Consider the following 15,173-nt stretch of genomic DNA (forward strand, 5'->3'; position numbering starts at 1 on the left):
CCTGGTGCCCTAGAGCCTGGAACTTTGCACTTTCACCATGGCAACCCAGGTTCAGTCCCTGGCCTGGGAACTGAGATCCCATATCAAGCTGCTGCACGCTGTGACAAAAAATAAATAAATAAATCCTAGGTTCTTTTTAAGGGGACATAGGAGCTATTTATTGGCTTGGGTCAAAGTGAGATGTGGATAGCAAAGGAGTTTATTGATAGTAGGGAGGTAGAATCAAAAGTTCTGTTTTTCAGATGTTAAATTTGCATGTAGTCTTCTTAGATTATAAATTCCTTGTGGACGGTTATATTTATCTTTGTATTCCTGACATATAGTAGCCTAGAATTGCCTGGCTAAGTGAGTGTTTAAAGAGTTTATTTTCCTTGCAAGCCTACTAGTCCCCTAGTAATGATCAGGCACTGTTCTGTGCTCTAGGGGTATGAGGATAATTTATTCAGGGTTGGTGTAATCTGGAATGAAAGACAGATTTATAAAAACACAATTGAGGCAGTGTCATACAGAATGATGCCGTATAATAAGTACCATGAAAGAAGCATATGTACCTTTTGTTATGTAGTTATATGGAGGGAAAACAGATGTAGGATCAGAAAAGGTTTTATGTAGTTAAATTTTGAGTTTTGCTTTGAAGGATTAATAAGATAGGCATGATAGAATAAGAAGTGACATCATTCCTGGCTGAGAGAATAGTGGGAACAGATGCAAAGAGGTGTAAAAGCACAGGGTGCAATGTCTGAGAAAGCAGTCTTCGGGTATACAGGAGTAGCGGAATTTCTTGAAATCATGGGAAGATAGTTAAAACTTTAACAGAAGTGTACAGTGATGATCAAATTTTCTTTTTCTTTTCTTTTTTTCTTTTTTTTTTTTTTTGATTTTCTGCGCCACGCATGCGGCATATAGAGATTCCCAGGCTAGGAGTTGAATCGAAGCTGCAGCGGACGCCCTACATCACAGCCACAGCAATACCAGATCCGAACCCTGTCTGAGACCTACACCACAGCTCTCAGAAACACCTGATCCTTTAGCCCACCGAGCGAGGCCAGGGATTGAACCCACAATCTCATGGTTCCCAGTCGGATTGGTTTCCGCTGTGCCACAATGGGAACTCCACATTTTCATTTTAGAAAAATTATCCTGTTGAGGTACTAGCTAGAATAATGAGGCTAATGGAAAAAAGTTTGACTGGAGACTGTTCCAGTAATTGAAGCCATGCTGTTGTGTGTCTGAGGCACTGGAAAATGTTACACTGAGAAACAGCTTTTAGAGTCATTGTTGAGGTAGAATGGAGAGTACGTGGTCTGTTGAGTGTGAAGGATAACAAGTAAGGAAGAGTCAAATATGTAACTGATATTCATGGTTTCAATAACTAAGTAGATAGCAGTGATGATAGCAGTCAGGGTAGAGAAGGAAAGAATGAATGATCTGCAAATAAGGGACCAGTGTAATTAATGTTGTTACATTCCATCCACAAAAATTCTCACTGTGATAATGGTATACCATTAAGTTACGTAAATAGGTTTTTGTACGGTATGACTTCTTTACACATGAGTACATATGTACTCACATATGCATATATATAATTACTGTATATACACACATGTACACCATAGAGACCTTATATGTTCTGATAGGTTTAGAAAAATGTAAGGACAGGAATATAAACTGTTAATGATGGTGTGGCTTATCCTGAAAAATGGACAAGAAAGGGGTTGAAGGAGTTCCCGTCGTGGTGCAGTGGTTAACAAATCCGACTAGGAACCATGAGGTTGCGGGTTCGGTCCCTGCCCTTGCTCAGTGGGTTAACGATCCAGCGTTGCCGTGAGCTGTGGTGTAGGTTGCAGACGCGGCTCGGATCCCATGTTGCTGTGGCTCTGGTGTAGGCTGGTGGCTGCAGCTCTGATTCAACCCCTAGCCTGGGAACCTCCATATGCCGCGGGAGCGGCCCAAGAAATAGCAACAACAACAACAACAACAACGACAAAAAAGACAAAAAAAAAGGGGGTTGAGGCCTTTCCACTATTGCTTCATTATTAAAGTGTTGTAGGATCTTTTGTGCACAGTATATATTATTTTTCTGCAAAAGTGCCAAAGAAAAGAAAATCAAGGCAATATTATCTCTCTGTCTCTGTAGATATGTATGCATTCTTTCTGTCTGAAAAATGAATGGCAGGAAGGGGTGTTTTGGTTCTCTTCAAAATATAATACATTTTTTTCTTATTTATAACTTCACTCATACTCTTGTCCCTGATGACCTTCCCTCTCCTTTGTGTTTTTGCTCTTTATTTAAGGCTCCTCTTTATGCTCTAACCCTCTATTGGTGCTGTTTATTTTTATCTTGAGCAGCTCATAGTGATCTTGAGTCAGCTGAATTATGATAGCACATCTATCTATCTTTTTTTTTTTTTTTTTTAGGGCTGCATCTGTGGCATTTGGAAGTTCCCAGGCTAGGGGTTGAATTGGAGCTACAGCTGCCGGCGTATGCCATGGCCACAGCAGTGTGGGATCTGAGCCACATCTATGACCTGCATCACAACTGATGGCAATGCCGGATCCTTTAGCCGACTAAGTGAGGCCAGGGATCAAATGGATACTAGTCGGGGTCTTAATCAGCTGAGCCAGGACTGGAACTACTAGCAAATAGAGTTTTATGTTCTAATTGTGCTGCTTATCTATTGGTGCATAACACATTACCACAAGTATTGCAGCTGAAACAACATATGTTTACAATTTTATAATTTCTTTGTGTCAGGTATCTGGGCACAGCTCAACTAGATCCTCTACTGAGAGTTTTCCAAGTCTGCAGTAAAGGCATTGGATAAGCTCTGTTCTTCTCTGGAGGCTGGAGGCTTCTTCTAAGCTAATATGGTTGTTGGCAAAATTCATTTCCTTTCATCTGTCATCCTGAGGTCCCCGTTTTCTTGCTGGCTGTCATTAGGGTCTAATGTCGTCTTCTAGCCCCTTGTCACATGGCCCTGCCACAACATGACAGCTTACTGTCTTAAGGCTGGCCGCAGAATATCTTCATTCAGCTAAGGCAGAACCTATATAATGTACCACGTCACAGGAGTGTCTGTCCCCTTGCCTTTGCTATATAAAGAAACCTAATTAAGGAAGGTCTATCCCATCACCTTTACTGTATACATGTTTCCTAGAACCAAGGCGAAGATACTGTCCAGGTTCAGTTCAGTGGGGTGAGTCATATAAGACCTTGACTCATTGGAGGCCACCTTAGAGTATGTCACCACATCACTTATATTAGAATTTAAAGCTGGAGAGGACCTCAGAGTATTCTTTTTCTCCCTAACTAAAACATAAGGAAAGCTCATCTTCAGTGCTTAGCCTTGTCTTTATAGCACATGAGGTATTAAATAGATATTGGACAGTGATTCAAAAGTCAGAATGATAGACAAAAATGTTAATGGATCAGAGTTGCTATTCAGAAGACTCATTCAGTTATAATGTGTGTGAAATCATTAAGGTTTGATTTTTCAAGACATTGGCTGTGAAACTGAGATCATAAATTAAATCTGAAATTTTGCAGAGGAAATATTGACAGGGTTTGCTGCTCGATTCAGGGCCTGGGGGAAGGTGGTAGCAAAGAGGGAGGGACTGGAGTAACTTTGAGGCTGCTTATTTGGGGATTGGGAGGCTGGTGTGCCATTGACTGATCAAAGCAATTAATATTTGAGTGTTGCGATGAATATATTGATGTTAACTCTGCAGTGTGGTTTTTGGTCTCTAGAGAGAAACTAAGAAGCACAAATCAGTATTTCACATTTGCACTTGTGAAAGCCAGTGCTTTCTCTATCTGTAGAGTCATAGGAAGTTATTCATTATCAGGTTTTAAAATTGTACTAGGGATTGTTTTTAATCTCTAGCCTGAATGTGTGCTGTTTAATAACATTTGAAAAACATACCCTAATAAGGTTACCCCCCCAAAATCATGGATAAGACTTTGCATTAACTTCTAAAGTGGCTGTGAGACAGTTTGAAGATAATGGAGAGGGTCTGATAGATCTGAAATCAAATTATAAATAGTGTATGGTGTATAGAAATATGGAAAAAATGGCAGAAGAGCAGAAAGCCTTTTTATTTTCTTTAAGGATTTTCTGTTTTCCTTTTAATTATTGCTTGTTATGAAACTTAAAAGAATAGAGAAATGCAAGGAAGGGACATATAGCCTAACTTTCTAGAGAAGGTGGTAAAGGGCCAGATAGTAACTGTTTTCGACTTTGCAGGCCATATGATCTCTGTTGCTACTACTCTGCTTAATGTAGTATTATGACGTGGTAACAGCCATGAATAATAGTTAAACAGATGGGCACGGCATGGTTTTTATTCCAATAAAACTTTATTAACAAAAATAGTTGGCAGGCTGGATTTGGCTCACATGCCATAATGCTAGTAATTCTAGTCTTGTTCTAGATAATTGGCACTTGAATCTATTTTCTTTCATACTTTTCCCAAACTCACATTGTATATAACATTCTTCAAATTTTTTTCCATTTAATAATGCATTGTGGAAAAACTTGTGTTGTTAATTCAGAAGAATCTATCTCATTATATAATTGTGTGTTTTGGTTCTTTCAGTCTTTCGCTTTTTTAAAATGTTACAGTGAACTCCTTAGACACATCTTTCTGCACTTGTGAGAATGTACGGCAAGTTACTAGGAGTGTAATGATTGCTTTGTATCAAAGTCTCTGCATAGTTAATTTATATTTTTGATAAAAATGTTACTACAAAGTGATGCAAATTCCCCATGGAATGTCTGTAGACGTGCCATTGTTGACGCCTGTTGGGTATAACTTTTAAAGGTGGGCATTACTTAATTACAGTTGGTTATTCTTCCTGTTTGCATAGAAAATATAATCCTAGTCCTGCTCATCCTGTCTTTCCAATTTCTTTGAAAGAACAGAGTTTAGAAGACCTATAGAACACAAACTTTCCAGAAGCCTTTCATTTATATAAAATGAATCATTCCGTTGGTATTTATGGTAGGTGAATGGTGTTATGGAAGCAGTCATCAGAATGGGTCAATTGTTTACATTTAAGGTATTTTATTGCAAGGTTTGGAACTGTTTGATCATTACTAATGTTCCACATGAGTCATTATGTGGAGAGATCTGTAGGACCATCAAAGTTAATCATCTCTTAAACTCTTGATTTTTGTTGCCATAAATTAGTTAAAAATTTTTTTACAAGGTAATTCATACAGTATATATTTTTTGGTGTGGCTCTGCTCAACATTGTTAGTGACATTAATTTTCTGGTAAATAACATTGGTTATTTCTTTTAGATACTATTAGCATTTTATTTTATGAATATTCTACTATTTAAACAATTCAATTTGTATCTCCCTGATGCTTAGTGGTCCTGAACACCTGAATATCTTTTCATGAACTTATTTGCCATTTGGAAATTTTTTGTGAAGTGCTTATTTGTGTATTTTGGTCATTTTTATTTATTTAGATTATTACCTTTTCTTATTTTGTAAGAGTTTCTTGAGTATTTCAGATATAATCTCCTTGTTGACTGTAAATCTTAATGTATTCTCCCTTTCTGAAGTTTGCCTTCTAATTCTTTTAATGTTGGCTTTTGTAACCACAAATCTTTAATTTTAAAGAAGTCTAGTTTATCAGTGTTTTTCTTTTTCTTTTTCAGGCCACACCTGTGGCATATGGAAGTTCCCAGGCTAGGGGTCGAATTGGAGCTGCAGCTGCCAGCGTACACCACAGCCACAGCAACTCAGGATCCAAGCCGCATCTTCGACCTATACCACAGCTCACAGCAATGCCGGATCCTTAACCCATTGCACGGGCCTGGGCATCAGACCTGCACCTCTGCAGAGACAATGCAAGATCCTTAACCCACTGAGCCATAGCAGGAATTCCATTAAAATAGTCTATAAACTTTATGTCTTCTACAACTAGTTAAGCCATATTCTTATATATATTCTTATATACAAGTATAGAAGAGATAAAGTTCATCTCTGTTGCCTTTGCTTCTTAAAGCCAGCTTTTATTTTTATACTAATAAATATAGCTTTCTTTTACTTTTTTTTATTATTCTTGTTTTCTGAAAAATTCTTTTCTTTTCCTTTTTTTTTTTATTTTTCTTTTTCCTTTTTAGGACTGCACCTATGGCATATGGAAGTTCCCAGGCTAGGGGCTGAATCAGAACTGCAGCTACTGGCCTATGCCACAGCCTCAGCAACGCCAGATCCAGGCTGCGTCTGCGACCTACACTGAAGCTTGTGGCAATGCTGGATCCTTAACCCACTGAATGAGGCCAGGGATTGAACCTTTGTCCTCATGGATACTAGTTGGCTTCTTAACCTGCCTAGGCACAGCAGGGAATTCCTGAAAAATCACTTTCAACCTTTGTACAACCTTTCAACCTTATATTGAAATGGAGTCGCTTATAAGCAGCACATACTTTAAAAAATCTAATTGACAATAATTGTATTATTCTGTTTGCTTTGCGTATGTTTAGGTTAAAACTTATTCTCTCATTATTTGCATCCATTGTATTTGCTCCACATCTTGCATGCTCCTTCTTTCTTTCTTTCTTTCTTTTTTTTTTTTTTTTTTAAGTGGTCACACCCATGGCACATGGAAGTTTCAGGGTCAGGGGCTGAATCCAAGGCATAGCTGTGACCTACACCACAGCTGTTGCAACACTGGATCCTTTAACCCACTGCACCAGGCTGGAAATTGAACCAGCACTTCCCTAGTGATCCAAGCTTCTTCAGTTGGATTCTTAACCCACTGTGCTACACCAGGAACTCTTTGCATGCTCTTTTTTTTTTTTTTTTTTTTTTTGAGGTAAATTTTTTTTGTTACTAAATTATTTTATTACCTTACTGGTTGTACATTTTTTTAAAGATACTTTTAGTGGTTGCCTGGAGATTGCACCATGAATGTTAGAGTTATTAACATCTTATATGAATTTGTTCTTTCAGCAATTCTTAGATAATAAAGAAACATTACAACCCTAATTCCTTTTTTTCTCTTACTGTGTGTACTAGTGCTATTTATTTTAAGCATTGTAGTATTTTTGAGTTGTGGAAGTCATTATTATGATTGTAAATATTCGCCATTATTTCCAATTTACCTACACGGTTACCTTTTCCATTGCTTGTTTTTTCACTTCCTTAACTTATATCTTTGTGGTGTTTTCCCTCTGTCTAAAATACTCCCTTTAATATGATTGTTTATCGACAAATTTTGTTTTATTTGTCGTTACATGTCCTTATTTTGCTTTTGCTTATGAGGGAAAGCCTTTTCTTTACCCTCTTATGTTCTTTGTATGAGAGCCTGTGAATCAAACTGATAAAAGACAAATTGGGAAGAGATAAGACAGATTTTTAAATTCATAGGTGTTGAAGGGAGTTCACATAAAAATGTAGCTCAAGGAAGAGGTGAGGATTTGAGGCTTTATAGGGTAGAGACAGGAGAAGGGCACTTTTGGGAAAACAAATGACTTTTCAGAAAGATAAATGGACCCTTAGGAGAATAGATGGAAGATAAAATAGTTTTGGGACAATGTCCCCTTAAACAATTTCTTGTCCTAGTGCTTTTCTACTCTACAGGTAGTAGGAGTCAATCTTTCCTCCTTGTTGAACTTCAGGGGAGAGGATTTATGACAGCTGAGTTCTTTGGTGAGTCTCTGCTTTTAGGCAGATAAGTTCAGAAAACAGATTCTTCTCAGTGCCATAGCCTAATATCTTTCCTTTGATTGTTGCAAGGTATTTGGGGGTATATTCTTTTTTGGGAGGGGTATATTGTTAGATGCTGTTTTTGTTTAGTACTTTGAAGAGGTCTTTGCATTCTTGTCTGGTTTCCTTAAGTTTTATTCTTGCTCTTTTAAGGCCACAGGGTGTCCTTACCCCTTCTACTTTCTTCCCCTTCCTTGCTGCTCTTAAGACTTTTTCCCTTGGACAGCTTTACTCTGGTATAACTTAGTTGTATCATGTCAAAATAGGACTCAGTGTTTTTTCTCCAGTTTTCAAAAAATGGTGATTGTTATCTCTTAAGATATTGCTCTTTTCTAATTATTTGTCTACTTTCTTTCCTTATACCATATATACTCATTAGACCTTTTTGCCATGTCCTGCATGTCTATTACTTATTTTGTCAAATTTTCGTCATTTTTCATACTAGGCTTCTGTTTAGTTTTCACTGACCTCGCTTTCACTTCAGTAGTCCTTCTTTAGCTGAGTTTAATAAGCTGGTAAATCTGTTCTTAATTTCATGTCTATTTGTTTTTTCAATAGTTTTAGTTTACATTTTCCACTGAAATTTTTTTGTAGAATTTATTACTCCGAAGTATGAGTACATTTATTTCAAAGTTCAGATATAAAATTTTACTTCTTGATTTTCTGAATTGTCTCTTGTTTGGTTTTCATTCATTTGGTGTTTTCTCTTATTTTGCCGGTTCATTGGTGATTGAATATTGGAAGTTGTATTTAATATTGCAGGAAATTATATTAAAAAATCTCTAGATGATGATATCTTCCTCCAGAGAATATTTCCTTTTGATATTTGACTAGCAGTTAGATTAAGTGCCAATTTACATTAATTTAAGATCGAGCTGATTCAAAGCTGGGATTTTAAAAATCTTTGTGAGCGCTTGCCCTATTCCGGTTTGCCTATTCCTAGCATATAGCCCTTCTAGGTCTTCTGAAAACCCAGGGTTTTGGAGTTACTGCTGTGGCACAGTGGGTTAAGAATGTGACTGCAGCAGCTTGGGTTACTGCAGAGGCCCGGGTTCTATCCCTAGCCCAGCATAGTGGGTCAAAGGATCCAGTGTTGCGGCAGCTGTGGCTTGGATTTAGTCCCTCGCCCAGGAACTACCATACATCCCGGGTGCAGCCATTTAAAAAAAAAAAAAAAAAGAAAAGAAAGGAAAACCTAGGATTTTACCATGAGTCTTACTGTATTATTATTTCTGTTTTCTTCCTCCTTGTCCTGTGAAATTCTGATAATTTTGTTTAGGTTTTTGAGCACCAGTTACTCTTAAGTACAGATCATCATAATGTTGTATGAGGCTCTGTTTTAGTGTTTTTGAGACCTGGTTTATTGTCTATTTCCTGGGGTTCCTTTTGTAAGCCTGGGTATTCTAGTAGGATTTATTTTCTTTGACAAGTTATAAAATTCAGCTTTTGGCTCCCTAGCCCTGTAAAACTTGTAACAGATCCATTTAGCTTCTCTGTTCCCACCTATGAATAGCAGATTCTTCAATAGGAAAAGTCATGCTGAACGTTTTTTCTAGGATCTTGGCTCCTTAAATCTTGGCTACCTTAGAAACTCTCCAATGCTTTGTTATTATTATTTGTCTTCTTAGGGACGCACCCACAGCATATGAAAGTTCCCAGTCTAGGCATCACATTGGAGCTGTAGCCACTGGCCTGCACGATGACAACACCAGATCCGAGCCTCGTCTGTGACGTACACCACAGCTCACAGCAACGCCGGATCCTTAGCTCACTGAGCAAGGCCAGGGATTGAACATGCATACTCATGGATGCTAGTCAGATTTGTTTCTGCTTAGCCATGACAGGAACTCCCCAGAAACTCTCCAATACTTTAAAAAAAGATTGAAACATAAATTTAATCTAGCATTTTCATTTGCTTTTGTTGGTAGTTATTTTGATAAAAGCTAATTTGCTGCTGCCAGGATAACTTGTTGCTGTTATATTCTTCACTTTATTTGGTATGAAAAAATGTCCTTCATTTGGTATGACATCAAAGAAGTAAACATTCTTTCCTCTCCCAAATAACAAAATACACTACCTTTGAGCAATGAATGATAGTTGTTTACACATTTATTTGACAATCTTCCTCTTTGTATAGGTTGCTGAGCCAGACAATGAAGGATCATCTAGTAAGAGTAGCAAATGAAGCCGAATTTATCCTGAGCAGGCAGCGAGCAGAAGATATTCACAGACATGCAGAATTTGAGGTAGGTTAAACATATGACTGGTGTGGGGCCGTTACTATTTTTTAATGGTAGTCATGGGAAACTGTGTAGGTAAATGGCAGCCTGGTCCAAGCAGACACGTATCATCAAAAATTCAAAAATAGTTTGTGAGAGAATCCTGGGGAACCCTGGAAAGAAGGTACAAGTCTCTGCAGCCCGGGCTCTGATCATCTTCCAGCCAAGTAAATGAGTAGAGGACTTTAGTTAACTGGCAATGACAATCCCCATTTAGATAAGCTCTTTCAGGTTTCTAGAGAGAGGCTGAACAGAGGTATGAAGTTTGAGGTTGTAGATGAGAAGAAATAAGGGCACGTAGAGCTTTCTTGGATCCTCAACATGAACCAAGTGACAGATCCATCCTGGGACCAATACTTGTCTCAGCAGTTGCTCCTGAACATGTGTAACAAACATGAATTCATAGAGGAAATTAATGGTATTGTAGCTGTATAAATTATAAAAATTCACACCTAAGGTGTACTAGAATATTTGACAGGAACATTTGCTAAGAATTGGGAAAAAAAAAATTGAAAAGCACCATCTGGGTTCTTTCTTAGATGTTAAGAACAGATAAGGAAATGTTGCTGATATTTTTCTGGTACATTAAAAGTGGTGAAAACCTCCCCAAGTGCGTTTTATACAATTATCATAACATGAAAAAGATATTAGAAAAACAAAACGGTAGAAGACTAATTTCACTGAAGGATTTGGGCATAAACTTCTAACTAAACTTTAACCAACATGATCCAAAAATGTAATGAAAGAACCATGCAATTGACTCTTGAACAGGCAGGTTTAATGTGGGCCCACTTCCCAGCTGTTATTTTTCAATTGTAGATACTAGAGTACCTCACAGTCTGTACTTGATTGAAACTGCAGACGTGGCAGAACCTTGGATGTGAAGGGTCAATAAATTCTATGTATATTAACTCTCACATTGTCTTAGGGTCAGCTGTATAGTGTGATACTTAGAATTTACTCATGAACTCTAAAGATGGTTTGCTATTAAGATATCTGCCTAGAAGTTATATCAACACATTAAATATAGGAAAATCATCTGAAGATTATCAGTAAATGGAGAAAAAAAGCATATTATAAATTTTAGCATACAGCCATAATGACTGGGAAAAAAGTATGTAAGAAAACAATCTGAATATGATAATGATAATCATTTTTAATGGTTAAAGCTGCTTCCATTAAAATCAGGAAATAAAGAGTGATATAGTCTATTAATATTATTTAAGAAATTTTTTATGTTCTTGCAAGTATAATATATAGCTAATATAAATGGTAGATAAGAAGAAATATTATCACTTTCAGATTGTTAATTGTATGATCTAGGAAAATCTAAGAGATTCTTGAACATTTTTCTTCTGGAAAATCTTTAGCAAGGTTTATTGGATGGAAGGTAAATATGCCAAAAAATTAATAACTTTTCCTTTGACCAGCAAGCAGGAAGTGAATGAAAATCAGAAATATGGATCTGTTTTACAATTAGGAAAAAAATACCATTTTGCGTTGAATTCTATAAGAAATGTACAGATACTAATTTATAACAAAAATATAAAATCTCTTTAATACAAGACAAAATATAAATGACTGGAAGTCTTTCCATGCTGGATAGTATATCTTGCTCTGTGTGTATGTATGAGAGAGAGAGGCATAAACTAAAATCATTCTTTTATTTTGAAAATATTTGAGATTTATAGAAGAGTTATGAGTAATACAGGACCTCCTATCCACCATCCTCCTAGATTCTGCAGTTGTTAAAAGTTTTACCACGTTTGCTTTTCTGCTCTTTTTTTTGTTTGTTTTTCTGAATTTGAGAATAAGTTGAAGCCATGGTACCCTTTTACCTCTAATTACTGCACTGAGAATTTCCTATGCCCATTCTCTGTTTTAATCTTGGACAGTTATCAAGTCAGAAAATTAACATTGGTACAATGCTATTATTTAAATGTAGACCTTACTTATATTTCCCCAAATGTTTTCATAATGTCCATTATAGTCAAAAAGAGAAAATTTTATTGACATATAAATGTCAGTTTTTCTCAAATTAACATGTAAAGTCAGTACAGTATAATTAGCATATCATTCCATTAGCATAATGGTGGAATATTTGAAATTTAAATACCCCTTTAAAAATATCTAAATATCAAGAACATCCACATATTTGGATATGCAAATATCCAGTTAATATGGGCAAAAAATATATTAATATAGCCTAAGATTAGTGAAAAAAGAATATTGAGGATGTGCATGACTTCCCAAATAAACAATGCTAATTAAAAAAATACTGTAAAGACATTACATACAAAAAAAAAAAAAACTTCCAAATGGAGTAAGGATATAGGGTGAAGATGACATAGTAAATATTTCAGAAAAATATTTGGAAAACTGTAAAACTGGAGCTGAAACGTATATGAGAATTTTGTAACTAAGAGCACTTAAAAAGTATAACAGTAAATAGCTGTTACTGCATGTAACATTAAGCTGAGAACAGATACCATCAACAATGTGGAAAGACATAATGGAATATGGAAATACGGATAAATTAATATGTTCACTGTATTAATAATTCTTATGAAATGATAAGAGAAAAGTTGACCCAGTAGGCAAATAAATGATATGAATAGGGATTTCGCAGAAGAATATGAGTTATCCATAACATAGAAAATGATACTCAAATCATTTTGTATTTACGCAAATATTTAGGAGAATATAAAGTAGGAAAGTTGTGATCTATCACTTTTCTGAGATTTAAAGTAGTAATGCAACATTGAAGGAGATAGGGGAGATGAGATGGGCAATGGTATTCTTTTATATTTTTAGTTAAAATGTACATTTTTAATGTTATAGGAAGGCAACATGGTCATATGTATTTTAATAATAATTATATAGGCACACTCACTCACAGCCCCATATATATCTGTGAATATACCTCTTAAGAAAAAAAAGTAGTAGTATGTAAGCTTAGATGTAAAGGCTGCTTGTTGCAGCACTGTATGTAAATTTTATAAAATAAATACAACAATGGGAAAACAGGAAAACAGAAGGAAATGTTTCTTTAACAAAAGAACCATCATTTCCTCAATAAACAGGATGTTAATAAATTATGAAAAATTAAGAGATCGATGGCTTGTTTTTTAAAAAATAAGAGCTTGATTCATAACTTTGTGTTTTAAGTTCATATTTCAATTTATAGCCTTCTGTGAGAGCTGAGTACATTGGTCCTCATACTTTCTTTTTGTTTATCTCTTCAGCTCCCAGTGTTTAAAGTCACATTTTAATTTGTATATTGTCTAAATACTTAACACTCATATTTGTAACCACAATTCTGTTAATACTTGCGTGTTTATAATATATGTAAGTGAATTCACTATCCCCCTCTTCTATTAGTCATAATTTCTTAGTTTCCCCAGGTTCTTTCTTCTCACTCAGTTCTTATTTTTTTTTTTGTCTTTTTTTGCCATTTCTTGGGCCGCTCCCGCGGCATATGGAGGTTCCCAGGCTAGGGGTTGAATCGGAGCTGTAGCCACCGGCCTACGCCAGAGCCACAGCAACGCGGGATCCGAGCCGCGTCTGCAACCTACACCACAGCTCACGGCAACGCCGGATCGTTAACCCACTGAGCAAGGGCAGGGACCAAACCCACAACCTCATGGTTCCTAGTCGGATTCGTTAACCACTGCGCCATGACGGGAACTCCTTTTTATTTATTTATTTATTTTTTTTTTTGTCTTTTTTTGATCACTCAGTTCTTAGTTGGCTAGGTTTCATCCTCCTCCTCCACAAAGGGCTCATGTGTTCTGTAAACTTAAAATTCTTTCCTATTTCAGAATATGAAATCATCTGGCTTTTTATCTGAATGACATCCTGATCGTTTGAGTGTTCTTAGCTAACACTTGCATTCGTTTAGAACTTTATAGACATTGCTTCATTGTGTTCTGACTTTGAATGTTGCTTTCAGAGAAGTGTGAGGCTACTCTGATATTTTTCCTAAATTGTGTGCTGTTTGAGATTCCTTTATTTGTCCATGGAGTTCATTTCTTAATAGGAATATGACTCAGTGTTAAACATTATTTATCAAAAATTTCTGGAACATAGTCTTTGTTTATAATGTAAATTCAGATTTTTCCTTTAGTTCTTAGAATTTTCTGTAAATGAAAATTTGAAATATCTTTTTATTCTCTTTTTCCTTATTTAGTGACACATTAATCTGTGTTAGATGTCTGTCATATCTATTAGTTATTTCTTTTTTTTTATTTTTTTGTCTTTTGTCTGTTGTTGTTGCTATTTCTTGGGCCGCTCCCGCGGCATATGGAGGTTCCCAGGCTAGGGGTTGAATCGGAGCTGTTGCCACCGGCCTATGCCAGAGCCACAGCAACGCGGGATCTGAGCCGCATCTGCAACCTACACCACAGCTCACGGCAACGCAGGATCGTTAACCCACTGAGCAAGGGCAGGGACCGAACCGGCAACCTCATGGCTCCTAGTCGGATTCGTTAACCACTGCGCCACGACGGGAACTCCTTAGTTATTTCTTGATTACTTTACTTTCTTTGATCTCTAGATATGAGTAATTAAATCTTAATGTTTTGTTTTGTCCCTGATGCTTATGGTTTGTCTATGATTGTTTTGTTCTTCGTTTTGTTTATTTCCATCTTCAACCTCTGCCTTTTCCTTTTTCACTTTATTTTGATTTTTATCTTTTTTGTGGGTTTTTTTGGTATTTTTAAGTTGTTTTTTAGAAGAAAATAATCATGAGGCATCTCCTTTCATTTTTCGTCACATATTCTTCCAAGATTCTTTGTCTTTTGTTTAGACTCTTCCAGTTTTATGTAAATATTTTATTTCTTGGCTTGTGTTCTATTTATTCACTGATTGGTTATTTATGTTAATAAAAGTATTGTTTTCCATAGACAAACAGAATATTTTAGTGATTCCTTCCCTCCTCCTCAATGTCTGTAAAGCTAAGTTTTTCCTAGCTGAGCCAGAGTTTGATTTTTGAAATTTGACTTTTGCCTGGTATTGTTTGCCTATTATGAAGAGAGGGAGAGAGATCTTTGAGATAGTTGAGGAGGCTTTCTTAGCACATCCAAGTCTTGCTTTCTCTTGTAAGATTTTGTTAATTATTTTCTACCAAGTTCATTCCACCTTACCTGAAACATATGGGCAATTCACATCA

At 36.3% G+C, this 15,173-nt stretch overlaps 1 protein-coding gene across 5 annotated transcripts in view; it reads left to right on the forward strand.

Annotated features, from left to right (window-relative positions):
* Positions 1-15,173, forward strand: part of LRBA (LPS responsive beige-like anchor protein) — a 709,127-nt gene that overhangs the window by 253,615 nt on the left and 440,339 nt on the right. For all 5 annotated transcript variants that reach the window (XM_047799683.1, XM_047799685.1, XM_047799682.1 and 2 more), the window contains one exon: positions 9,862-9,970. In XM_047799683.1, the coding sequence (XP_047655639.1) occupies positions 9,862-9,970 (109 nt within the window). The remainder of the gene's footprint in view (positions 1-9,861; positions 9,971-15,173) is intronic.

Source organism: Phacochoerus africanus, chromosome 10 (assembly GCF_016906955.1).
Source record: "Phacochoerus africanus isolate WHEZ1 chromosome 10, ROS_Pafr_v1, whole genome shotgun sequence".
NCBI classification, from domain to species: Eukaryota; Metazoa; Chordata; class Mammalia; order Artiodactyla; family Suidae; genus Phacochoerus; species Phacochoerus africanus.